At 43.0% G+C, this 27,435-nt stretch overlaps 1 protein-coding gene across 20 annotated transcripts in view; it reads left to right on the top strand.

The window, feature by feature from the left end:
* LOC137345926 (histone deacetylase 9-like) overlaps window positions 1-27,435 on the top strand; it is a 1,063,883-nt gene that overhangs the window by 455,111 nt on the left and 581,337 nt on the right. For all 20 annotated transcript variants that reach the window (XR_010968622.1, XR_010968626.1, XM_068009206.1 and 17 more), the window contains one exon: window positions 4,234-4,305. Coding sequence is in view for 18 of the 20 variants with exons in the window: in XM_068009206.1 (XP_067865307.1) it covers window positions 4,234-4,305 (72 nt within the window). In the remaining 2 variants the exon portion in view is untranslated. The remainder of the gene's footprint in view (window positions 1-4,233; window positions 4,306-27,435) is intronic.

Below are 27,435 nucleotides of genomic sequence, written 5' to 3'. Positions count from 1 at the left end.
GATTAGTATAAATGGGTGGTTGATGGTCGGCACAGACTCGGTGGGCCGAAGGGCCTGTTTCAGTGCTGTATCTCTAAACTAAACTAAACATTTCCAGCATCCGCAGTATTTTGCTTTTATTTTATTATTATTTTCTAAGGTTTCCTGTTATAATATCCTTTATAATAGATTCTAGCATTTTCTCTACTACTGATGTCAGGCTAACAGGTCTGTAGTTCCCCATTTTCTCTCTCCCTGCTTTCTTAAGTAGTGGAGTTACATTTGGTACTTTCCAATCTGCAGGAACCACTCCAGAATCTATAGAATTTTGGAAGATAACCGCCAATGCATCCAATATCTCTACAGCCATCTCTTTCAACACTCTGGGATGTAGATTATCAGGTCCAGGAGATTTATTAACTTTCAGTTCCATTAATTTCTCCAGTACTAATACTAATTTCTTTCAGTTCCTCATTCTCGCTAGTCCCTCGGTTCTCTAGTATTCCTGGGAGGTTTTTATATCTTCCTCCGTAAAGACAGACACAAAGTATTTGTTTAGTTTCTCTGCCATTTCCTTATTCCTCATTATAAATTCTCCTGTCTCTGTCTGTAATGGGCCCACATTTGCCTTTGTTAATCTTTTCCTTTTTATTTACCTATAGAAGCTTTTGCAGCTTGTTTTTATGTTTCTCACGAGTTTACTTTCATATTCTATTTTCCTTTCTTTATCAGGTTCTTGGTCCTCTTTTGCTGAATTCTAAAATGCTCCCAATCCTCAGGCTTACGACTTTTTTGGGCAACTTTCTAAACCTTTGAACTAATACAATCTTTAACTTCTCTTGTTAGCCATGGTTGGATCACCTTTCCTGTTTTTTTTTGCCGTAAAGCACTGTAAATTTGTTGTAAACCATGTTTTAATTCTTTAAATGCTCGCCATTGCCTGTCTACCATCATACCTTTTAATGTAGTTTCCCAATCTACCACAGCCAATTTACCTTCATACCTTAGTAGTTTCCTTTGTTTAGATTTAAGACCCCAGTTTCGGATTGAACTACATCATGTTCAAACTTAATGTAAAATTCTATCATATTATGGTCATTCTTCCCTGGGGGTTCCTTTTCAATAGGATTATTAATTAGCCGTTTCTCATTGCATTATACTAAACCTGAAATAACCCATTCTCTAGTTGATTCTTCAACATACTATTTTAGAAAACTACCTCGTATACATTCCAGGAACTTGTCCTCCACAGCATTACTGCTAATTAGGTTTACCCAGTCTATATGTAAATTGAAATCCCCCATGATTACTGTATTACCCTTGTTATCTGCACCTCTAATTATCTGATTTATACCATGCCCTACATTACCGTTATACGTTATAAAGACGTCTGCAAACGCGACATGAAATCGTGTGACATTGATCACAAGTCGTGGGAGTCAGTTGCCAGCATTCGCCAGAGCTGGCGGGCAGCCATAAAGACAGGGCTAAATTGTGGCGAGTCGAAGAGACTTAGTAGTTGGCAGGAAAAAAGACAGAGGCGCAAGGGGAGAGCCAACTGTGCAACAGCCCCAACAAACAAATTTCTCTGCAGCACCTGTGGAAGAGCCTGTCACTCCAGAATTGGCCTTTATAGCCACTCCAGGCGCTGCTTCACAAACCACTGACCACCTCCAGGCGCGTATCCATTGTCTCTCGAGATAAGGAGGCCCAAAAGAACATTACCACCACTGTTTGCTGCCCCTTGTTGTTTCTAAGCTCCACAATTTGGCTGCAGTGTTTCCCTATATTGGAACAGTGACTACACTTCAAAGGTATTTAATTTTATGTAAAGGACTTTCAGCTGTCTTGTTCCTTCTTTGTAAATTAAAGTCACCGTTAACAACTTTTAACCAACTGCATATATACAAGTTTGATTATCCATGTGTACTATGAATTGTTCTGATGTTATGAAATCACCTTGAAATGTCAATTAGATAAATTCCATTCTACAAGGAGATTCAGAATCCTACAGAACCACTTCTACTAGAAATAATTTTGTCGTATATTAAATATGATCACCTGGTTCATGGTTTGCATTGATTTTCTAGAGGTAATTTTTAAGTTGGGAACTGAATGTTTTTAATGCAAGGCAAATGAAAACACTTGGTTTGAGAAGCTGGCAAACAAAGCTTGGGTGGTTAAAAATCAAAACGTGGCTCATGTTTATTTAATAAAGTCATATTGGTAAGTGTAAAGATCCTACACAATGAGAACACCTCTTTGCGTGTTGATGGAGATGGTGTATCTGCAGTTACCTGAGTCAGGGGTTTAAATTATTTATATGATTTCCCAGAACAAAGAAAGTATTTAAAGTTCCAAAATCTCTCCATGAGTGCTTACAGAGACAGAGTTAGAAAGGTGAGGGCCATAACACTGCAGGTGGCCTTGTTTAGTTGGGCAGTTGGAACCAGAAAGTCCAGGAGAGTTTGTTCTGTCTTTGTTAGCCGTATCAATTATTCATGTGGATATCAGGCATCAAAGAGAAGATTTGGAGTTGGAAATAATTAGTTTAAATTGCTATCTGGGACATCCTACTTGTGCCACAATGCTATGCAGATAGCTGAGGCTTGGTGTGTCTGTTGGTTTTTTGATATGTGTGCTTGCTGACAGTCTGTTGGCTTTAGACAAGGAGTTGGCTTTTGGAAAGCCGTTGGCTTTTGAAAGTCAGTTGGACTCAGGAGCAAAGAGGCTGTCAGGAACCAGGGGTCTTTCTGTTTTGAGGCAGGCCTGTTCTCAAGCTGGGAAGTCCAGATTTAGGAGGTGATCTCATACCTTGGAAGACAGCTGAGAAATTAAGGAAATTGAAATTAATTTCTAAGAGCTGTGGTACACTTTGGATTGGTCCCAGGAAAAGTGAACAAACTATTAAGATCCAGTCATGTATAGGGAACTGTTGGGGTGGAAATACCAGTCAAATAGGAGTGTTCTGTTGGGTTTAGAGTTTAAAGTATATGTCTTCATGTTCTGTTAAAATTTTAAGTTTAAAGTATAAGCGTTTCCAAATTGTAGTTTTGTTAGGAATGTTTTGCTTTATATAACTCTTGTACTATAACATTTTTTGTTTAAAACATGAAATCTTGTGGCGTAATTCTTTCAGTAATAACTGGACATTCAACTTTCTCTTTTTAAAAGTTGGCGGCCCCTAACTGGATCGTAAACATACTAAAAAGGAGTTGTCAGCACTTCATTCAGGTAGTAGGAAGTTGCTTATCAGCTAATACTTCAGTTCTTGAGTGCACACATGAAACCCAGTACATAAAACTGCCATTCATTAAACCTGACACTTGTCCTGACCATGTGTTTACATGAATTGAATTCCATTTAAAATGTCACCAAGTCTGGACATGGAGGATTTTTAATATGGGACTTGAATTATGAATGATCAGCACCACTCACACAGTCACTTCGAATTTGGATCAGCATGTAACTTGGACAAATTTGAATGATTTTGTCTAATGTAAATAGGATCTGGTGATGTATCTATTCTGAGTATATGAACAAAAATAGATATCAATACATTTTGAGACCTTGCAGTCGGACTGGAGAACAGCATTTCCAGCTGAGGGATTGGACAGCTGTACACTGTTTGCACTTGCAGTGGTATTTTTCAAATGCATTAATACAGTCCAATCCCCTGCCATGCATGACCTATTTTTGGTTAACACAAGCCATTGTTCTATTTCTGTCGCCAGTGGGCTGTGTTGTTGTTGATTCATATGTAAACGTTTTATCACTTGCTTTTACCAACTTGGAAGGGAGTAAACAGTGGCAGAATACACTTGTGAGGACAGTGGTTTGACACTACACTTGAAAACCCTGCAAAGAAGAAAAAAAAGCTTCCCTCAAACTGTGGTTACTGTACGTTCCCAGCTGTTTTTGGCTTCCTCCATGAGACAAATCAAACAGACTAAAAAAAGATTTAAAACATTAAGTATTCTTTGAAAAGAAGAGTTTGGTTTCCTTTTTCTAACTGTCTGTTTGCTTGCCTACAGTATAAGAGTGAGGGAGGCACTCAGCCTGCAGTTTAAAAGTGAAAGAGAGAGAGCAGTTTACGATGTAGTAATGTGCAAGTCATCCGATTGTTTCGGGAGGAGGAATTAAAGAGGAAATGACTCTGTCGGTGTTCCGATGAATCTTTTATGTGGCTGAAGTGAGGACTCAAAGGAAAGATGCTGCAGACTATTTATGAGACTGAATCATGTTTCTCCTCAGATGGGGTTTCTGGGCAAGAGCAGTCGATCCAGCTGTTGGCTCAGGACCGAATGCATAGTATACTCACCTCAGGTAAGCAGTTTTGCTTTCGCAGAGGTACTGTGTGTACGACAGTGCGTTCTCTATTCTCTATTTACTGTAAAATTTGAGATGTTTGAACCTGGCACATTCCATTCCGTGGAAACCTGATAATCGGACCACAGGGAAATTCTGGTTTATTATTAAATATATGACTTATGCAATATTAATAGGAGATTATTGCTGCAAAATATTTTAATGTGTTACTTGATTTTGTTTTATCTATTCTGTATGTGGTGATTATAAGGAATAATTTTGGGCATAATATGTTAAATTATACAATACACCATGATACTGAGGGAGGATGTCAGCTTCGATTCCCTGTCATTTACCACCACCCCCCACGCCCCATCTGAGTTGCTAATTTCAATCAGACTGCTCAAGGGAGATGCCTACAGGGCAGGTACCAGAGGGGAAGGGAAAATTAGAGATCTGATGCATTTATAAAGACTGCAGATGACTGTGGATGTACAGCTCTTTTGCAGTCAGGTGCACTCTGAGTAAACAGACAAGGAATGAGAATGCAGACATATGGAAATATGTATTGACAAATTTACCTATAAAGGACATGGATCTCACTCGAGTAAATGTAGGGAATCAGTCCTGTGCATGCTTGCACTTCCATCAGGACAGCCCCCAGTGAGTTTTACAGCCCCCTGGTATGTCAGCTGTGGTTATCTCAGGTAGAAACATTAGTAGGTCCCTGCTGTTTCAGGAAGAGCATCCACTGATAGTATTGACTGTGTCTTGGAATCCCTTCTCCACATGCCTGTGCAATTCATGAAGATAGAGGATATGCTTCCAGGGCTAGTCCTGAACAGGACTCTGACAAAGTGTGAGTACAAACTGGAAGAGTGGCACACTGAAGTCCTGTCTACACATAACCAAAAAATTAATGGAACATCAAAGAACCTAGGGAGTCATTCCTGGTTGATGTTAGCTCAGGACTAGTATAGGGTGTCTGGTCAGTTTATCCATCTCCAGCAGAAATGGATGGAAAATGTATGGACTTTGTGCTGTTACAAAAATAGATTACAAAAATGAAAACAATAGTTAACACATCCAATTCAACATGAGGCTTGCACGTTTCATTAAAAGCTAAGTACCTCCACTTCTTGTAACTCCTGTAGGTAGCACAATGATAAGTACTTCAATGTTAAAAGTGTCACTGTGTCATATAGATGAGACACACATGGGAAAATAGACAGAAACAGGAAGAGCCTAAAATGATGTTGTTAGCCTTATTGCATAGTTAACCCTGTGACTTTCACAGAGGCCTACCTTTGTGCACTTCAGTGTCCACCTGAAGCAAGCGGTAGGCCTCTTTTCCATGCAAATTGGGGAACTACTGACAGTGCAATTGTAAGGTACCAATGGGCAGAGCTTGTGACACAAATGCTCTGCCCACGTGCACTGGCATTACAATCAGAAAGCAGCCAGAATTCCTTTTTAAAACCTGCGTCCACAAAAATCCTGTGGGGTGCTGCCACCCTAGCCTCACCACACCTTGACATTTTGATTCTCTGCTCACCCCTCTGAGCATCTACTCTCCCAAACGCCTGGACTTGCTCTTGATATATTTGTTCAGACTGGTGATTCTGTGAGCTGAATTTGAATTGTATATGCTGTATGCCTAACTTTCCAGGATGCATCACAACTATTCAGTTAGCTGTACTGGTGCAATATTTTTCTTCAGCTTCTTCAACTTTCTGGTCAGTTGATTTTCTTAAAATAATTTTCAAAAGCAGGAGGCAATTTTCAAGCTTAATTGAGGTGTCATTTATACTGAGATTTTCTTTAAATACGTTGTGTAATAATGGGCTGAATTTTACAGCCCTCCGACGTCAGGGGTCGTGGCGGGGGGGCCTGGAAAATTCTTTCGGGAGAGGCCCGTCAAGACCCCCAATGCCGGGAAGGCTCTGACACATATTATTGGCGGCGGCGCGGCCTCGGTGTGGTCCCTCCGCCAGTCGGCGGTGGAGCCTTTATTTCAATATGTTAATAAAGGTTAGTGCATGCAAATAAACTTACCTTATCCCGATGGCCATCCCATGCCGAAATTCCAGCCCCTGGCTGGAACTCCTGTGCCTTCGGATCTCCTTCAGGAGATCCGAGGCATGACACTGATGGGGAGGAGGAGTGAAATTTTCAGGGCGGGGAGGGGCAACAGGGAAAACACTTTTGATTGATGGGGGGGATGGTGGAGAGGGGTAAAGTTATTAAAGTTTGGGGGCGAAAGGTCGGGATCTGAATAAAATAAATGTTTTTGTGGGGGAATGGGCTATTAATTCATCGATTATTCCTTAGGAGTGTGAGTGAGGGGAGTGAAAATGTTATTAAATGTGTTACTTTAATTTTCAACGTTCATTCCCTTTAAAAATTCAAATGCACGTGAAGGGCTTGAAGCCCTTTAAAAATGGTGCCGTGCCTGTGCAGTGGCACTGGATGCCATTGCCAGGGATGGAGGGACTGCCTCCTCTACGTCATGGGAGGGCAGTCATTCTGCCCCCTCCATTTAAATGAGCCCTCGCGCGAAATATCACAAGGCTCAGTGACGCTTGTGCCGCACCTTCTTTCAAGCTCACCTCTGAGAATGGCACTGAGCTTATAAAATTCAGCCCAATATGTCTCTGATAGAAAGTAAAGCCCGGCTCGGGTATAAAATTAAAACCCAACCTGGGCCCGACCCGACCCGACCCGACCACACCCGACCCGAGCCCGAGCCCTTTAAATTTTTTCGCGCCCGACCCGACCTGACCCGACCCGACCCGACCCGACCCAACACGAATATCCTTCATCTGTTCCAGCAGCAGGCTATTCCTGCAGCTGGAGTTGTGGGGAATCATGGGTAAGCCTGATCCCGTGACTTCCCAGAAGCAGTGTCCAGCCCGACCCAAGCCCAAATGCTGGACTCGGAATTTCGACCCGACCCAACCCGAACCCGACACATGTAGTCGGGTCTAGTCGGGTTCGGGCTGGGTAGCCAGGCTTTAATAGAAAGAGAAAAATTGACTGTGCTAATTATACACTTATTCTTGCCCTGAATTTCAGAAAATATATGAAGTTGGTTGGGGGAGGAGAGTGAGATAAGAAAGAGAAAGAGAGATAAAGTGCAAGAGAAGAATGCCTATTCATGCTAATATTAATTCAAAGAAACACACATTAAATTTTGAAGACAACTAATTAACAGGCCTCTGTTTTGTTGGCAGTTAGAAGAGATCAACACTAATAACTTACACCTGTGAGAGAGAGAATTTAGTTTCTAAAATCTGTGAGATAGAGAAAAACAGAGAAACACAAATAGAGAGAAAGGAAACAGAGTCTCCTTCCACATTCTAATTTAATTTTTTTAGATGTTTGTTTTGGAAGCAAGCAAAGGCTCTCTGAGGAAACAGGACAAGAGGGGGTTGAAGGGGTATGGGGGTTGCCTATTAACAACCGCTTAAAGGCCTCTTCCTGCCATTGCTGGGATTTAACCAGCGGCGGGGTGGTGCTTCTGCCATGTGGGGAGTTTGCGCAGTAAAACAAAGCAACCTCCCTGCGGGATTGGGGTGGGGGCCCTCCTCTGTGGGCAATCTGTGGCCCACGTAGTGCCCCCGCCGGGAAAACCTGCACCTCCCTGAACCATCCTCCCCCTGCACTAAATGCCCAGCTTCCCCCTCCCCGTGCTGGGGCCTGCTGGTCTGGCCCCGGCAACCCCACCTCACTTACCTTGGGTCTGGGGCTCCAGTGCTGGGCCTGGGTCCAAGGCTTTTGCAGTACCGACAGTGGCCAGCACTGCTGGTAACGTTGCCGATACTGTTGACATGCCAGCCCTGTGATTGTTTCCAAAACAAACATTTGAAAAAATTAAATGAGAATGTGGAAGGAGACTCTGTCTTGGAAGTGAGAATCCCTTCTTTAAAGGGACGGGGATCCAGGCTCCGGGTTGTTAATTGGCCCGGGGTGCCGTAGAATCGCTCCGGGGCAGTGGCCGGGCGCGGGGGGGTGGGGTTGGTTTCCAGCTGGCCAAGGTGGGATTCCCACTACCTTTTTGGTCCAGCACTGGGAGCCCTGCCATGGGCACAAAATTCAGCCTTCTGAGTGAGGAAGGTGAATTTTGAGAAAAAGAGGGAGAGAGGAGATGAGAAAGAGAAAAGGGGGTTTGACAGAGAAATAGCAATGAGAAAGGCGGCATAATTACCACATTACAAATTTACGTAGGAGTTTCCATAAAAATGGAGACAAACAAAATTGACAACGGAAATATAAAATTAAGGGTGGAATGAATGACGTTAAAACGGGAGCTGAATTATTGTTAGTGCATTGTTGGAAATTCAACCATGTGCTGTGCATGAGTTTCTAATCATTTGGTTGGAAAATTGTTTGGAGCTCATGCTTTAATTTGCAGCAAAGCTCCCTACCAGCAGCACAAAATCAAAAGTTACCCCTGATGTTTCTATTTTATCTACTCTGCATTCACCAATTTATGAATAAGTATTTTTCTGTATAAAACTTGTACAGGGTTCTTCACAGGGGATTGAAGCTGCTTTTTCCACAAATATGATTTCATAAAGATTATATCATGTTAGAGTTACAATTGATTTTCTTTGACCATCTGAGGTGAGATATCAGAGGGCTATCAGTACTTGTGGGATTGTACCCACCAAGGGATTGCTCCCTTTAAAAGGGCGAGGACAAATGGAAAAAAAATGCAAGATCATTTTCAGTTGAAAACATAAGAACAGTTATAAATTAAGTAATAACAGCAACAACTTATATTTATATTGTGCCTTTCATGTAATAAAACAACCCAAAGCATTTCACAAGAGCACTATAATGCAAAATTAGGCATTGAGCTACAGAAGGCGATATTAGGGCAGATGGCTTATAGCTTGGTCAAAGATGTACGTTTTAAAGAGTGTCTTAAAGGAGGAAAACAAGGTGAAGAGGCTGAGAGGTTTAAGGAGGGAATTTCAGAGCTTAGGGCCTAGGCAGCTGAAGGCACGGCCACCATTGGTGGAGCAATTAAAATCAGGCATCCTCAAGAGGCCAGAATTTTTTGAGTGCAGATATCTCAGAGGGTTGTGATGCTGGAGGAGCTTACAGAGATAGCGAGGGGAGAGGTCATGGATGGATTTGAAAACAAGGCTGAGAATTTTAAAATCATAGCGTTGCTTGTCTCTGGAGCCAATGTAGGTCAGTGAACACAAGGGTGAAAGGTTATTAGGACTTGGTGTGAATAATGACATGGCAGCAGAATGTGGATGACTCAAGTTTACGGAGGGGAGAATGTGGGAGACCAGCCAGGAGTGCATTGGAATAGTTTAGGTAATAAAGGCATAAATGAGGGTTTTAGCAGCAGGTGAGCTGAGGCAGAGGTGAAGTCGGGCAATTTTATGAAGGTGAAAATAGGCAGTCATAGTGATGGCACAGATATGTGGTCAGAAGCTCATCTGACGGTCAGATATGACACCAACGTTGCAAACAGTATGGTTCAGCCCCAGATAGTTGCCAGGGAGAGGGATGGAGCTGGGAGCTAGGGAACAAATTTTGGAGCAGGGACTAAAGACTTCAGTCTTCCCAATATTTAATGGAAGGAAATTGCTGTTCATCCAGTACTGATTGTTGGATAAGCAGTCTAATAATTTAGCAACAGTGGAGAAGTCAAGAGAGGTGGTGGTGAGATAGAGCTGGCTGTCATTGTCATACATGTGAAAAGTAATACTGTGCCTTTGGATGATGTCGTCGAGGGACAGCATGTAGATGAGAAATAGGAGGGGACCAAGGATGGATCCTTGGAGGACGTCAGAGATAATGGTGCAGGAGTGGGAAGAGAAGCCATTCCAAGTGATTCTCTGGCTATGATTAGATAGGTAAGAATGGAGCCAGATGAGAGCAGTCCCACCCAGCTGGATGACTGTGGAGAAGAATTGGAGGAGGATGGTGTGGCCAACCGTGTAAAAGGCTGCAGACAGGTCGTGACTGATGACGAGGCATAGTTTCCCTTCATCACAGTTACATAGGATGTCATTGGTGACTTTGATAAGAACTGTTTCGATTCTGTGGCAGGGGCAGAATCCTGATTGGAGGGATTCAAATGTGGAGTTCCGGGAAAGATGGGCACAGATTTAGGAGGTGACAACACATTCAAGGTCTTTAGAGAAGAAGGGAAGCTTGAAGATGGAGTGGTAATTTTCAAGAATGGTGGGATCGAGAAATATTTTTGAGGAAAGGGCCAATGATGGCACCTGAAATGAGAGAATCGTTAACAATCTCAGCTAACATGGGAACCAGGAAAGGAAGTTGGGTGGTCTGCAGTTTAATGGAGATAGGGTAGAGGGGGTAGAAAGTGGGTCTCTTAGATAAGACAAGCTTGGCGAGGGCATGACAGGAGATAGGAGAGGAACTAGAGAAAGATGCAAGTTCAGGGCAAAGGTAGAAGAACAGAGGAAGTTTGGCCAGGTGAGCTCGTGGAAGGGAGGGAAGTGGCAGAGGCAGCTGATCAGATAGTCTCGATCTTAGCAACAAAGAAGTCCATAAGCTTCTCACACTTATTGTTGGAGGAGAGGAGTGGTGGTTGGGGGTTTAAGAAGATGGTTTGCAGTAGACTAAAGAAGCTGGAAGTTATCTTTGCATTCCAGGATGATCCCAGAACAGTGACCAGCTTTAACAGATGAGTGCAGGACCTGATAAGTGCTTTATGTGGTCCAGCCATTTCTGATGGTGAATGGCTAAACCAGTTGTCCACCATGTCTGTCAAATCTGCGCCCTTGGACTTCAATTTAATTTGTACTTAAGTAAGTTTCAGTTAGTAGTGTGGTGGGATTACCTATGCCGTATTACTTATGAATTATGCAGTTAGCCTCATTAATGAAGTTACTGATTGTATCACCAGACATATTTTTTCCTATATAGTACAGCTATCTGACAGTATAGTACAGTTAAACCTATGGGACTGGAATTTAAGTTTCAGTTTGTCAGATACAAACTATTTCCACTTGTTAATATTGGAAAGAGCAGATTTTTATGAACTTAATTAGAAAATGTTTTTATGGCAGGTTTATGAATTCAGTTGTTTCTCATCAATTAAATGGATCTTGGTTTGGCTACCGTGCCAGTGTTTTATACTGGTGTAGTCCTCAGTGAATTTATTGCAATGAAGACAGATAATGAAGATTGTAGAAATCCAAGAGATGTTAGCATTGCCTTTTAAGTAAAAACCCCTTTGATAATGTGCCAGTAAAGTTATATAATCCTACAGGATTCCACCACTGCAGTCACATTGCTAATGAAATTCTCATGTGCTGCCATCCTGCTTGTTACACTCCTGGCAAATATCCAGTAAGATTACGTCATGGAAAATTGTGGTGAAAACAAGGTAACAAAAGCTTTCAGCAAGAAACTCATAAGGAGCAGTACTTTTTCAAAATAAATGTGTAATGTGTAAGTGAATGTGTAATGTTATCGTGCTTTACATTTGTCATTCAAATGTATCAAGAGATTTTAAGTATTATTTTCATCAGTTTCGTCTCAAATTCATATAGCTTGGGTTTTTTGTGGCACAATTCTTAATATTGTAGCTAATACATTAAGACATTCTGGCTGACTCAGTAAGTGGCTATACTACCCCAATCCGCACTGTGTTTGCTGCCAACAACCAGGGCAGCAGTGAAGAATATTGCAATTGGCCAGAAATGGAAAAAGAAAATCAGGCAGGTTTCTCACCCTCATATGTTATCCAATGATTCTTAATGAAAGCAAATGTGTATGGACATCAGGCTAGCAAAGAATTACATTTATTTGTTATGTCCTATCACTATCATGATAGATTAGCCATTCAACATGCCCTATCTAGGCTGTTGCATGGAGAATGTCGATTGGATTGGTGTATGAAAGGAATGCTAGCAGTGATGAAATCAGACCTGGGCATGAGTCACTCCACTCAAGAAGAGAACCAAAATAATGGAACAAATCACCCAAAATTAATTATATAGTTGTGTCTTTATTTCATGGAATCTGGGTAGCACATGTATGAAGAACTTGGTTCCAACTAGTAATTCTTCCAAGTGTTTCTTCACTGTTAATTGGTTGCAGCTTTATGCCTAGAATAAAAGTGGAAGAGCACAACCTTCCTATCACAGCCCTGGGAGGAATTGGTCTGTTGTTTAGCATGTTACACACAACAGTTGAAAACGTATTGCAATGCACACATTGCAACTTGGTAAAAATGGGCCATAGGACAGAATATTAGTGCTAAATGTCTCTGTGACTGAAATTAATGTTTTTCTTGTTAAACTCTTCAAGATGCTTTCTTGGAATAGAAATCTGCCAGACATCAAATATTTACAGAATGGATGTAGAATTTATTTTAAAATAGACCTGATTTTAACCCCCACCATGCCTGGTGAAAAAAGGGCTACGGGGAGGCACATGCCAAGCAGCATGAGAGGCATTTGTCCCAGGCAGGAAAAACCTTCATTGCCATTTAAAAGTTGGTGCCTCATGATGCATTTCAGACCCCAATGGCATCAGTGTGTTTGGTGCATGATCCTGGTCTGGCCATGAAGCAGGCCCTTAAAACTTCAAAGGGTTTCTTGAGAACCAGGAGTGCCCTTTTAGGCCCCACCTGGAAAACTAGGACATCCCTTTCCCTGGGCTGCTTCTCTTCTACCCACACCCAACCATGAAAACCTACCACTTCACCCAGTCCACGTACCTGACCGCTGGGGACATTTCCTGTTGGTTAGCAGCTGCGACCTCTTGCTATGCTCACCTGACTCCTGCATGCCAGCCTACATCATTGGGCTGGGCTTGGGCAGGTGTTGGGCTTGGGGTATTTAAATGAGACCCTGGGGTTAACATAGCATGCTCTCGCCTTGCTGACCCAATGCTCATTGGTTGCCTCAAGTTAAAATGAGGGCTATTGTTACTGCAACATGAAAAGGCAAATGTTTTGAAGTATAATTAATAAATTAGATGAGAAAATATGTGATGTATTTGTTCATTGTATATAATTCAATACCCTATGTCCAATAATGCATAATTTAATTATATACTTGAACCTGTTGTCATGCACGGAAGGAGCCATGAGGAAATAAACAATGAAATGGAGGCATTATGAAGTTAAAAAGTCTGCTGTTAAAACTAAAAAATCTCAAGAACTTGGACACTTGAACCACAGCCCAAAATGGAGTAGCAGTCACGTGACCCCTCCTGTACTGGGAATCAATGATGGAACCCATTAATCTCATCTGAAATAGCTCTGGGAAAAGCCAATCAGAAGGAGCACTATTGCATATTGATGACTTCTAGCTACACAAATTAATAACAAAGGGTTCTGGAGACAGATAGACTCACAGCCAAAACCAGAATGAATAGTTGTGAAGTAGTCACATCATAACAGAATGGTACCCATCCAGGCAACAATAGACAGCCATGGATTCCAGATCCTTTTTGTGGTCACACCAGGGGAGAAAGTCATGTGTCTCCTAACAGAAACTCTAATGTGATGGATTTTTACTTTAAAAGGTAGTCTTCTGGAGAGAGAAAGGCAAGTAAGCCAATACCTTCTGAAAGCAGTCCAGCCAGAGGCTGTAGAAAGAGATCCAGCCAAGCAACAAGCCCTGCTACTAATTCTACACTTCAGCTTGCTACATCAGAGAACTGAAAGTGACCACCACCTCCAGTCTGAAGTCCTAACCACCTGAAATCTACAACACTTCAATAAATTCAAGATTACAAACACCTATAAAAGATATTAACCTCCTTAGAAGTTTCAACAGGTTTACCATAAACCACGAACACCTACCTCATTTTGAACTACATCCTATCTTTTTCTCGCTCTCTATTCTGGTGTAAGTGTGTGTGAGTGAGATTGCGATCACTTCAGGAATCATGTAAAAGTAAATAGTTTTTTTCATAGGTTTAAAAAAAACTATAATTTGTCCTAAAAACACCCAGGAACTAACTCACCATTTTTAACAAAACACGATTGCGGTCAGTTGGGAGGTGAAAAGTGGGAACAACACACATCCCTTTCCACCTGTCCATAACACAGTTATCGTATTCTACTGTTCAGCTTATGATATACAATTAGAGGCCCATAGGTTTCTTTTAATCACCTGTCTCTTAACAACACTACGATTTTATTCCCAGTCTATAAACTGCGTAAGGTACATTTTTCTCTGTGGTAACAACACTCATTCTGTAGACTGTAAGATGTGCACAGTATTTCAGTGCAATATTTATTTCAGTGCAGAAAGCTTTCTATTCTCAGTTCAGCTATTTTTGGGTTTGTTATATCCAGCTTATGGCATTTGCATGGTGAGGTTAGACTGCTAGGCATTATCAGGACATCTGAGCTGCTACTTAAAATACCTGAGACTCAGTAAATACTAGAATAATTATATTTTAGTTGCACATTTCATCATCTTTGTGGTAACTTCAAGTGGTCTGCATGTTTAAAAAGATCCTACACATTTCAGTCCCTGAGTCAAACGTGTTGCAATCTTTTATCCCAGAAGGCTTGGTCTTAAAACTTTATGTGTATTTAATTGTATCTTTGTACTGTTCTGGAAATGACAAGTGCAATAATTAGTCACTGCATTCACAATTGACAAAAGTAGATTAATCATTACAATACATGTCACTTCCTCCTACTTTAAAAGAAAAATCCCCTTTTCATACCAATTAGCTCTTTTTGGACACAAGTGACTCAGACTGTAATTTATGTAGTTCATCGCCATAATTTCACACGTATGCAAATAACATACAGTAGATTGATCTAGTGTTATGACCTGTAGCCTAGCAATAGACACGTGGCCTGTTTAAAATTATATTAATTATGTTTTTTCTTCTGAACAGAGCAACTGTTTCTCAGTTTATATTCGCGATTGGTTGATTTTAGCAATACACAATTGATTCCCTGATGGTCGAATGTCATTATGTGTTCAATTCTCTGATAGTCTTTTGTTGATAGAGTTCCAGTTCCATACTGGTTTTGTGGCAATATGTTTTTGATTCCTGGGTATTATTGTGGTGGTGAGTATGACTCCAATTCTTTGACAACATTGTTCTGGGTGTGTGCTCAGTTCCCTGGTATTCTAATGCAATTAGAATCAACTTACTGGTTTTCTAATGATTATAAGGATCCATTTTCTTGGTTATCTAGTGGTTACTCCCTGTTGTTTTGCTTGTGGATATATTACCACTGCTTTATTGATCCAAAAGTCATGTGCATCTTGTGGTTGAGTGCTGGCCATGGGATATGTTCCTCAATTGATAGTGTTGAATTTGTGTAGCAATACATCTGGATGTATACCCTGGTGACCCTGTGGTGGAGATGTGTCTGATTTTCTTGCAGTCTAATCAGAAGTGAATATCTAGTTCCCCTGTTGTCTGCTGGTGGATATGTGCTTGCCTCTTAGTGGCCTATTGTGTTGTTCAGTCCAATTAATTTGAACCTTGATCCCAATTTGGATCTTATGAACTTTTGACACTAATCTTAACATAGTCAGAGTTCATGAAAATTCTCATTCCTGGATGGTGTTTTCTCCCTCTTTATTCTTTATCCTAAGCTACACTCAACTCCCCCATCTTACTCTGTATAATAAACATCACACACTTTGTTTCTTTCTGGTAAATTTAATCTTATTGCAGTTGCTCCACAAAGCCCTTTGTAGTGTTTAACATTACCAGTGCTATAATTACTAATTAGGACTGACATAATTAAAGGATCCTAACTGCCTTCAATGTTAAGTGTTTTCACACAATTTAAGTCAGCTTTTTGAGAAATGCATCAGTAACTTTGGTGTGATATGGGAACCCATAAACACAACAGGCAGCATTGAGTTATTGATCTTGTGAGCAATGGGATCAGGAATAAGCTGTACCTCACTGTCCACATTTTTCGTTCACTGTACCTAACATTTAAAGTGACATGCAAAATAATGTGAATTAAGGAGAACTTAAAGTCGGCAACATGCTCACATTTTGATATCTTTTAAATTTCCCCTCCTCTTCTGCTGGTGCTTTTACTGGTTTATAATTCCAAGGGGCTTGGCAATTGTCCATTAATTCACCCAAGTGGCCAACCTTCCTGTGTGAACCCACTCATTATGGGGGGAATTTTATGCTCTCCCCCATGGCGGGTTTAGAGACAGAAGAGTATAAAATCGGTCAGATAGTGGTGGGGGGCGGAGGGTTCCTGCCACCATCTCGCCTCTGCCGAAATTTAGTCCAGGGTGGCCCACCACCTATTGAGGCCCTTAACTGTGCAATTAATTCCCAAATAAGGGCCTCATCTTGCCTTCGCTGCAATTAGCCTTGTGGTGGGCGGCCCTGTCAACGCGCAGGAAGCACGCCATGAGAAACCGTGTGGGCTGTTTCCCGATTCCGGGGCAGGGGTCCCTCGTTAAAAGACACTTCGTGCCTGAACGAGGGATCCGGCATCAGGAAGGGGAGGAGGCTGCTGAGAGCCACCCCCTCCCCCCGACCCCTACTCCACGAGATCCCTCCCACCCTGACCTACCTGTGGCCTGGGTCCAGCACACTCCTGGGCCTCCGGTAGGTACTCCTCCAGCAGCAGCCATCGCCTCCGTGGTGGTGCTGCTAAGTGGAAGAGCTGCTGGCCTCTGATTGACCGGCAACTCTTCAAGGACAGGACTTCCAGCGATGGGGTCCTTGATCCTGTGGAGGGCCTGCCGCTCTCCACTTAAGTGTCCGATTGGCATTAGATTCGGCAGGCCTTCTGGAGAAGAGGTGATGTGGAGTGCTCGGCTTTTTCCGGAAGTCGAGACCCCACGTTGTAAGCACAAAATCTCGGCCTATGTGTTACTAGGCTATTTTACTATGACACATCACAACCAAGCCAGACTGTTCTGGCTTGACGTCCATCCCATACACTTTCCAACGGTGGCCAACAGGATAGTTATCAGGAGTGGGTAACCTGGCTGATGTATCATCTTCTCTTACCTGAGGACACTGAAGCCAATCGTAGTATGCATAGATCCATTTGTCATGGATCAGTATCACACCATGTTTACCCACTGAGCCACTGGGGGAGCACCAGTTCATGGTTTGTATATTGTTTACAGAAAAATGATCCCAGTCAATCCAAAGCCCACAAGATGGGACACATGCAACAGCTTCTAGACTGATTCCAACTTAGGTCAGGTACCATCTGAAAGAATGGTTTGATCGGTGCAGTCTTTACTGTATTGCAGTTTTTCTATGTGAAGATGAAGTAGATCCTAACCAAACCGGGCTGTAGACACTTGTAACGTGTTCGATGAAATGTTAGTCAGGTGATTTTGCAAAAGAACATTTATCAGCCTAATTAAGAGTTGCTGATAATTTCTTGGAAATCAGTATACCTGAAGATGAGTGAAGTGGTACTCTTTCCCCTAGTGATCTGTTAATTGTTACAAATTATTACAAATGCATAACTGTCAACAGTGGATTTACTGCGTCAAAACTAAGTTCCATAAGTTTATACAGTTCAATTGTTTTCATGTTTGTGCGAATAGTTGACCTAATTTCCCTTAAACTGAATTATTTGTATTCTCTACACAATGGGCTGGATTTTAAGAGCCTACGGCCGCTCCCCCTGATTTAAATATTGAAATACAATTCCACAATTCCCGTCGCCCAGTGGCGGGGTGGGTGGGGGGGGGTGGGGAGTGAGATGGGGGTCCACCACGGAGCCTCACCGCTGCCGGGAGGGTCAGGCCAGGCCTCTGTGGCGCACCTCTGCCGGAACCATCTTCCAGGCGTTCCGCCCCTTGCCCCCCTGCCACGAAGCCCGACGTCAGAGGCTCGGTAAAATCCAGCCCACTGAGTTCACAATCTGTATTTTTGTACTATTGTGAAGTGATGAAACAGGCCTGGGACTTTCCCATAAAGAGTGAAGGAGTCTCTCTGGATCTGTCACATAATTCCTATAAAGAACAGCAGAGACAAAAGCTTGGAAGAAAGGCCTAGAAATTAATTGACACTGTGCTTGGCTAAACGTTTAATATAGCAGGTGGCAAGGAAATATGTCACCCACCATATTGGAAAAGGCTGATGTATAGGCATGCAACGCCATCTACTGAAACAGGCATTATGCCCGCTGCAAATGTAAATAGAAAGCCTAAAACCTGTTTCAGAATCCCTTCTGGAAATTGGGCTGCCCTGAATGCAACCAGCACTGGAGCCTCCCCTCCTCTCCTGATTGCTTCTGCCCCTCTCAATTGCCTCCCTTCGCCCTCCAGCTTGCCTCCCACTTCCCAATCACCTGCCATCCCCACTGCCAGGATCTATCTGCATTGTCAGTGACAGTTCAAAATTTAAATCTGGCATTTCAGCCAGCCAGCTGCTGCGGGACTGATCAGTGGTTAAGCCCTGTTTGTAAGGGAAAAAAGGAGGAACCTAGGGAGAGCTGCAGCAGAAATATGGAAGAAGATTAGTAGGGCATTCAATGCCAATTGCAGCATTTGGTATATGGCCAGCCAAAGCTGCCAAAAGTCTTATTATTTTACGAGGTCTGGAAAAATAAGAGGAGTCAACCACACATTCTAAGAATATATTGCACTAAGCATATTTAACAGTTAAACTGGTTTGTTCTCTTACTGTGTTAACGTGCCATATAGCTTCCCATTTATGCCCAGGAAGTAGCACAATGCCCTTTAGACCCTCAGCCTTCATCTGAAAATGATCCTTTACCTCACATCATTATCTACAATAACCCCACAAATACCTTGTATGTACATGATTGCTTGCCACACACAGCTGTCATCATGCCCATTGTAGTATGCAAGCTAACAGTTGAGTTTTACTGCATGCCATAGGAACGGAAGATAGTTTGCTCTTTTGCAGTTCTTTCTTCAAGGAGAATACATGCAGTAACAATCAAGAAAGATTGGCAATGGCTGGCAAAGAGGCCACTAATAGAGTGGGAGTTGTTGAAATGGGACGACATGTACCAACTGAGGGTTTGTTATGGATTGTGCTTCTTTACCTTTTCCTCCCACTTCACCCTATATTAAATGTCAGTGAACAATATCATGAAACCTTTTTGCCACTCCTATTGAAAATGAAATATGAAATGGATTCTGGGAAACCCATTCTAACCTCTCTTCCTATTTCCCTCTTCCAGATGTGTCAGGGAAGATAACTAAATCTCAGTGGATTGGCAGTGCCACCGCTCCAGAGGATATATTCATTTTCTCCCTCACCAACCAAGAGATATTTAACAAAGGGCAACTAGAGAATGTGCTAAAGGGAAGAGCACTGGGGTGACCATGAATGAGCAGGAACATCATGGGGTGGAGCATGAGGAGAAAGATGTTGATGACCTAAAGAGCATGACACATCATCCTCAATTCAAAAGCCTGGGGACCTAGATCTCAGTGATCCTGCATTTAAAAGATGGATGTTTGCAGTGCATCAAATGCGTATGCAGACAATGTGGTGTCAGACACTGTACAGCAGATGATGGGTCAGTTGGAGGAGTCCACTATTCATATCTGCAGTACCCTAATGAGTGGCTTTGCAGTATTGCAGTCCATTCTAGAGTGTGTGAGAACTCCATGAACATTGGTAGAGGCAATCCTCATGGCAGATTCTCTAAGAGCAGTTGGTGCTTCTGCCAGGGATGCTCAGACTGTTGTCATAGAGACTTGTATGTCAGGTTGGCCTCAGATTGATTGGAGCTGGATTCTAGACAGATGTCATTGGTATCATTAGGTCTGTTGTCACACAAATCAGAAATCAGTGACAATGCAGAATCAATGCCCAGTATTGTTGGCATAGCAGGAATGTATTCAGGTGATGGTGCTGCCTCTTAGGTTAACAGCACATGCCTGCCAATCTGTCTGCCATTGCCAATGCCTTCACATGTGGTCAAAAAGATCAGGGCTAAATTTCCCATAGTTCCGTATAAGAGTTGCCGTCAACAGCTGCTCCATCCTGGGACTTTTCTGCCATGAGACAAGGGACACTTGATTCCCAAGAAGCTTCTTTACTACAGCAGCAGTCAGCAACCTCATGCACTCCTGCCACTCTAGTACCAGTTTCGGAAACCACCAAGTTAGGTGTAAGAAATCATATATCATGCATTGAAACTAAAGGAAGTATGGTGGAAAGAAGCAATGGGAAACACACACAAAAAGGGAATATATTAAAATTTTAGTTGGGCTCAACTTGTTTTGGATGCAAACATTGGGGGCTAGAAATTCCGTTTCCTAAATTTTCAGGTGTCAGGGTTGCAATTCGCGGCATACATGCACTGATTCCAGTGGAGATTGGGAGCATGTAAGTTCGGTGCACCCACTTCATTTCCATGACTGTAGTGTGGCCCTGAGTGAATCCCGTGCTGCCCTCTCTCTGTCGTGCTGCCGGCAGCCTCTGCGCACCACAAGGGGAAGGATAGTATTGCAAATAAACCATGTGCTCCAGGCAGCTTTCTCTTTTTAAAGGTGCAGTCCCTATAAAAGGAAAGCTGCACTAATGGAGTGAAGACTACTGGATAATCACTGTGGAAGACTCAGGCTGTAGGGAGCTGTCGCAATTTCAGGAAGAGGTCCACCCACATCAGTGACACCGCTCTGGGAGCACTGGTGACACGTGGAGGCCATATTTCCATCAAGGGGCAGGATGCCTTTGAAGCACACCCTGAGAAGGGAATGGGAGCACTGGGCAAAGGTGGCTATTGGTATCACCCTGAGGACAAGGCAGCAGTGCAGAAAAAAATTAATGACTTTACTCAGGTGGTCAAAGTGAGTGAATGCATCTGAATATCACATCTCAGCCCACCACACAATTCACTCCTCACACTGCTCAATACACCACACCCCCATCACTCACCCAGTAACACACCCTGGCACTCAGAACTCACCCCCTAACATCCTTACATTACACCTCACCCACATACATCTTTCAATCATGCCAGCTGCACAGACACCTCTCCATGCTTCCACAAACCTACAGCTATTTAACTATGGCAGGCACATCATACAAGCACAGTGACACACAGTCACTGACATTCTGCCCACTCTCTTTCAGGAGTAGGTGGCCCACAACAGGTGGGAAAGCTATAGGACCGGTGGAGGACCAGCATGCTTGAATCCTCTGAGCACCCTTGAGGAGATGGTGCAACAAATAAACAGAGCAGATGCCACAGAGCCAGTGGCACCCGATGCTGCCGAGGCCATAGAGGACGATGGTACGTTGCTGCCATAATCAACTTCGCAATTCACTCCTCACCCTCATTCTATCCATGGATTGGAAACTGCAGATGGCATGACTGTGGAACACCTGCTTTCCTCCCCATTGACTTTTTCCATCACACCGAACCCACCGCCACCCCCCCCCCACCCACCTTATGCTTTTGTGCTTTCAGATAGTTAAGAACTGATGCCTGGTCAGCCTCCAAAGCACCATGAGGAAGAGGAAGAACAACCTCACAACAATGAAGAGAAGGCACCTTCACTTAACCTTACACTTGGAGCCACCAGCTCAGATAAGGGGACTTTGTGAAATTTAGAGGCAGTGTAGAGTCAGTATCTGCATGAGTGGGCTGCAGGCAGGACAGGGGGATAGGATAGTTTGTGTGCCAGCTCATTAGAGGGCGAGGTCACAGATGAGTTCTGCTGTAGGGAACTCCAATGAGGACCTGGTTGTGGTGGACTTGAGGAAAATATTGTTGATGATGCACACCAAGACACTTGGTACATTGGCAGCCCTGCCAGGCAGTCGCCACTCACTGGAAAGGAGCACTTAGGAGTCCATTTCTAACATTGCAGAGGACATTGTGCAGAGCTTGGAGCTCATGCTTTCCACTGTGGAAGTGGTGGCACCTCCATGGCAGCACTGCCAGACTGACCCATGATGCTGCTGTCTCAGCTTCCACTGTGGAACAGGCAGAATCCTCCCAACATTTCACTGCTGCAGTTCAAGCTCAGATGGAGGTCATGAGATCCATGGTTACTGGCAAGCAGGCTCAAACTGCTGCCATCCTGGTATGGATCACAGAGTTCATAGTGACATGCAGGCTCTTACAGCAGTCCAGCAATCTGTGCTGCAGCAGATTACCAGGATTGATAAGGTCCACCCCATGGGAGTGGCCGTGGCACCGTGGAGCACAAATCTGCTGTCCTCTGTCAAGAGGGCAACATGTGTGCTCCAACCAGTGCCATACCACCAGTGCCCTTCCTGTTGCCACTCAGCCCATGCTGAGGTAGTGCAGTCCAAAGCCGGGGCCATCAAAGCCCAATGCTGCTCGGGGGTGCCCTGTAAGACCATCTACAGACTCCTCCAGTGAAAGTCAGCAGCCTTCCACCAACCATGCTGCAGCCACTGGGGTAGCACTGCATAGGAACACTAGACCAGGCAAGGGCACCCACATGACAGGCACTGAAGACTTTCACAAGGGTAATTAGTTCTTTTTTTTTGTATTATTGATAGGTTGCTGGATAAAGTTGTTGATTTAAGGATTTTGTTGTTGGCCTCTATTGATTGATGGGACTTTGGATGGGGAGTCTGATAGAAATGTAATGTGGGGGAACTGAAGAAAAGCCTCACAATATGGACTCTCTCACTTGCATGAGATGAATGTGGTTTCCTCCCTGCCTTCTCCTGCTCCAGTTCCTCCTCCTGCTCCTGAGGTGTTCTCCAGATCCCAGGACGTAGTGTCTGTGCGCTCAGAATGGCTAGGTTGTGAAGGAAGCAACACACCACCACTAAAATAGACACCCTCTCAGTCGTGTACTGTAGAGATCCCCCTCAATGATCTAGGCAGTGAAACTGTTGCTTGAGGGGGTCAATGGCTTGCCCTAAGGTGTTTCAATACGCACTCAGTTTCACGCTCTGGGATTCACTTTAACCTCATCTGCCACCCATTTGTTCTTTGGTGAAATGAATGGGATCTGTGTGATTCCTAATGCAAAGGAAAAGTACTGTAGATGATATCATATTAGTGGGGATAAGAAGAATATTCATGCAGTGGGCAGCTGAAGTAGTTAAGAAATGGTTTGCTGCATCACAGTGGCATGAATGTGCCATGCAACAAACATAGGGTTATTCTCTGCATCCACAAAAGGCTGCTGATTGTACTCCCCATTAAGTGCTTGTGGGAATGACTCTTCCTGTATTCTGTGAAGTGGACACAATGGTAGGAGAGTGCCATGCATCTCTGGTGCCGTCCCAGCATCCTGTTGCCCAACTTCCACCACCCATCCGGCCGTTGGTTTCTCCTCTTCTCCCATGAGGCAAAGGTAGAAATGAAACTCTTTGGGAAACCCATTATGTTCTGTCTGATGGGGGAATCAGCGGGAGGTGGCGGAAGGGGGAGCAGTGGCAGGGTGGTGGGGGGGTTGTAGGCAAAGAAGCACCACAGCAAATGGCAGAAATGCAGATACTTAAGTAGTAGTAATAAAATAATTTATTTTTAAAAAAGCTCAATATAGTGGGAAATAAAGATTCTGCAATGTTTTCAACTATCTGTGTTCGGCTCTTTAAGTTTAATTCTGTCTTCTGCACCTTTTGTACAGGCATGATTACCTTTGAGTGCAAATGAGGCAGAAATGGCAGAAGTTGGGATGGTTGGTGTCATCTGCTGGAAATGGGCAGTAAAGTGCATGGGGACTTGTCAATACAGATCTGTACCCCATTTCACTGCCTCTCCAGCCAGTTACCACCCAATAAGGTAGTATGCGGAGCAAATACAGGCTTTGTTCTTTTGCAGTTGGATTTTGTGCCTGTGCAAAATGCTGCCCTATTCCAGTTGCTTGATCAATGAAAACATTTCCTGAAGAATTTTGAAGGGAAACAGGGTAAACGCTTCCTGTGAAGTATGTATTCACTGCTGTGTCTTGTAACAGTGGCTTTTGAACAAAATGCACCATTTTAAAATTACCTCCAGTTCAAGAGCTTGTCAAAGAATCTGTGAGTCACTTTATGCATTTAGAAATTCATTCATCTGGAGTTATTATTTTATGTTTAAATCACTCCTTTGTGTGTCAGGAAAGCATCAAAACTAAATAGACACAATATCAAAAGTAAAGCAACAGCTTTCAGCTGACATGTATAATGAAGAGTATTACAAAATGCAGTGTAGGACAGGGAAGGTATTTTACCAGGTCCTCGTATGCAACATCATTAGATCCCTCATAGAAAATCAAAATACCATGGATGCTGGAAATCTGAAATAAAAGTAGAAAATGCTGGAAATACTCAGCAGATCAGGCAGAATCTGTGGCGGGAGAAACAGAGTTAATGTCAAGGACCTTTCAACAGAACTGGGAAAAGTTAGAAATGTAATAGCTTTTAAGCAAGTGATGGGGGTGGTTAGAAAAAGAACCAAAGGGAAGGTCTGTGATAGGTTGGAAGATAGGAGAGATTAAATAATTAAAGGGTTGTTGGTGCAGGGCCAAAGGAAGTGGTAATGGGACAAATAAAACAAAAGATCTGTCGAGAGGAGGTGTGAATGGCAGAACGATGAACAGCTGACACCCAAAAGCAAAGAAAGAGAAAAACAAGACAGTAAAACCAAAACCTGGAAAGAAGAAGGAAACAAAATTGGGAGCAGAGGTTATGATTTGAAATTGTTGAATTCAGTGATGAAAACAGAAGGTTTTAGAGTGCCTAATTGAAAGATGAGCTTCTGTTCCTCGAGTTTGTGTTGTGCTTCATTGGAACACTGCAGGAGGCCAAAGACAGAGAGGACAGCATGGGAGCAAGGTGTAGTATTAAAATGACCAGAAGCTCGGTGTCATGCTTGCAGACTGAATGGAGGTGGAAGTGTTCCTCCAAGCAGTCACCCAATCTACATTTGGTCTTCCCGGTGTGGACCAGACCGCATTATAAGCAGCAAATACAGCATACTAAATTGAAAGGAGTACACATAAATTGCTGTTTCACCTAGAAGGAGTGGTTGGGGTCTTGGACGGTGATGAGGGAGGAGCAGGTGCTGCATCTGCTGCGCTTGCATGGAAATATGCCATGGGAAGTGGAGGGGATGTTGGGGGTGATGAATGAGCAAACCAGGGTGTTGTGGAAGGAACAGTTCCTTTGGAATGTTGAAAGGGGAGGAGAGGAGAAGATGTATTTGGTGTTGCCATCATGCTGGAGGTGACGGAAATGGAAGAGGGGATGATTGGATGAATAAGGAGGCTGGTTGTGTGGAAGGTGAAGACAAGGGGATCCCTATTGTGGTTCTGGGAGGGAGAGGTAGCAGTGAATGCTGAAGTGCAGGAAATGGGATAGACACAGGGAGGGCCCTGTCAACCACAGTAAGGGGGAATGCTCAATTGAGGAGAAAGGAAGATATATCAGAAGCACTGACATGAAAGGTTGCATCATCAGAACAGATGTGACTGAGATGGGCTGGGGGAATGGAATAGAGTCCTTACAGGAAGCAGGGTGTGAGAAAGTGTTGTCAAGTTAGCTGTGTCAGTGGGCTTATAGTGAATATTCTTCAATAGCCTGTCCCCAGAAATGGAGTCAGAGAAGTCAAGGAAGGGAAGGGAAGAGTCAGAGATGGACCATGTGAAGGTGAGAGCAGGGTGAAAATTGGAAGAAAAACTGATGAAATTTTCCAATTCAGGATGAGGACAGGAAATAACACCGATACAATCATCAATGTACCAGAAAAAGAGGTGAGGGAGGGGACTGAGTGGGACTGGAATAAAAAAATGTTCTACATAACCCACAAAATGGCAGGTATAGCTTGGACCCACACAGGTCCTCATAACAACACCTCTTATTTGGAGGAGGTGAGTTGAGTTAAAGGAGAAGTTGATCAATGTGAGAACAAGTTCAGTCAGACAGAGGAGGGTGGTGGTGGATGGAGACAGGTTGGGCCTCCATTCAAGGAAGAAGCGGAGAGCCCTCAAACTGTTCTGGTGGGCTATGGAGGTATAGAGAGATTGGACATTCATGGTGAAGAGGAGATGGTTTGAGCTAGGAAACTGGAAACTGCTAAAGTGACAGAGGGCTTCGGAAGAATGACGGATGTAGGTGGGATGAGACTGGACAAGGGGGGAAAAATAGAGTTGCGATAGGAAGGAGGGGCAGGAACAGGCTGAAATTATGTATCTGCCATTAGATCATGCCCACATTGAATGTGTTGACCAATAACAAGAGACTACAGAACAGCCCTTGAACTGGAGGTAAGTTCATAAAGTTAGTCTTGTGTAAAACCAAGTGTTGTGGGAAATATATTGGGCCAAGTACTTCGCAAAGAAATTTTGAAGTTTTATTCATCTTATTCTCTTACATTTGCATAATATAATTCATATCCCTGTAATTCTCGTTGGGTAGCTTCGACTTGTCTTCACTTTTATTTTGTCATGCAATATTTTTCTTCAGTTTTCATCTGATTGATTTATTTTTGTAAGAAATAGTGCCCTCACAAACTAAAAACAGATAAATTGTTTCTGGGGTACATTTAATCTAGCAGTTTACGTCAGTGCACAAAATGCAGCTGTTTGTTGTTAGCTGAAGCAATACTTTACAAAATGTCTAAGGTAACCATGACTGTGGCATACAACAATCAGTGTCATGTTCTGCGTCACTAGAAATTACATTAAGTGTTGGCTTTATGTTCTCTGGGTGACAAGGACCGATAGCAATGTTATTACATGGGTTTTTATCATTGGCTGCTTCAATAAAGAGGCATTTGACAATTCTACACACTGGATCAAAATTATCATTTTGAATTTGAAAAAGAAGGCACTCTTTTTGACAAAACATCCAATAGCAGTTTTTGAGAAAAAGATGCATTTAACCTTTTAGTGTTTGTCAGTAAGAATTGTGTTTTTCTTCCATTTTCACTTTTAAAATAGACATATTTTACATAGAAATGCTCGATCCCATACCTGAATAAATGAGGCTTCGAGGATCAGTGTAACTTGAGGGGAAGTAATTATATGCATACAGCACTTGTTCTGGTTTTGTCTTTTTTCTCTTTTTATTTTAAGCTTTTGTAACTACAGTAACATTCTCCAGTAACGTGCATAGTATAGTTGTGAGTGTGAATTTTGGCAAGAAAACTTAAACTCAAACATTTCATTCAGTCTTAAGGAAATGTCCTATTTTTGCATTGTATTCCTAAATATTTTGTTGGTTTCAGCATCACTGGTTGCTCGTGTAAGCCGATCTCAT

This window comes from Heterodontus francisci, chromosome 2, assembly GCF_036365525.1.
Source record: "Heterodontus francisci isolate sHetFra1 chromosome 2, sHetFra1.hap1, whole genome shotgun sequence".
In the NCBI taxonomy this organism is placed as follows: domain Eukaryota; kingdom Metazoa; phylum Chordata; class Chondrichthyes; order Heterodontiformes; family Heterodontidae; genus Heterodontus; species Heterodontus francisci.
This window is presented reverse-complemented; position numbering and strand designations above follow the sequence as displayed.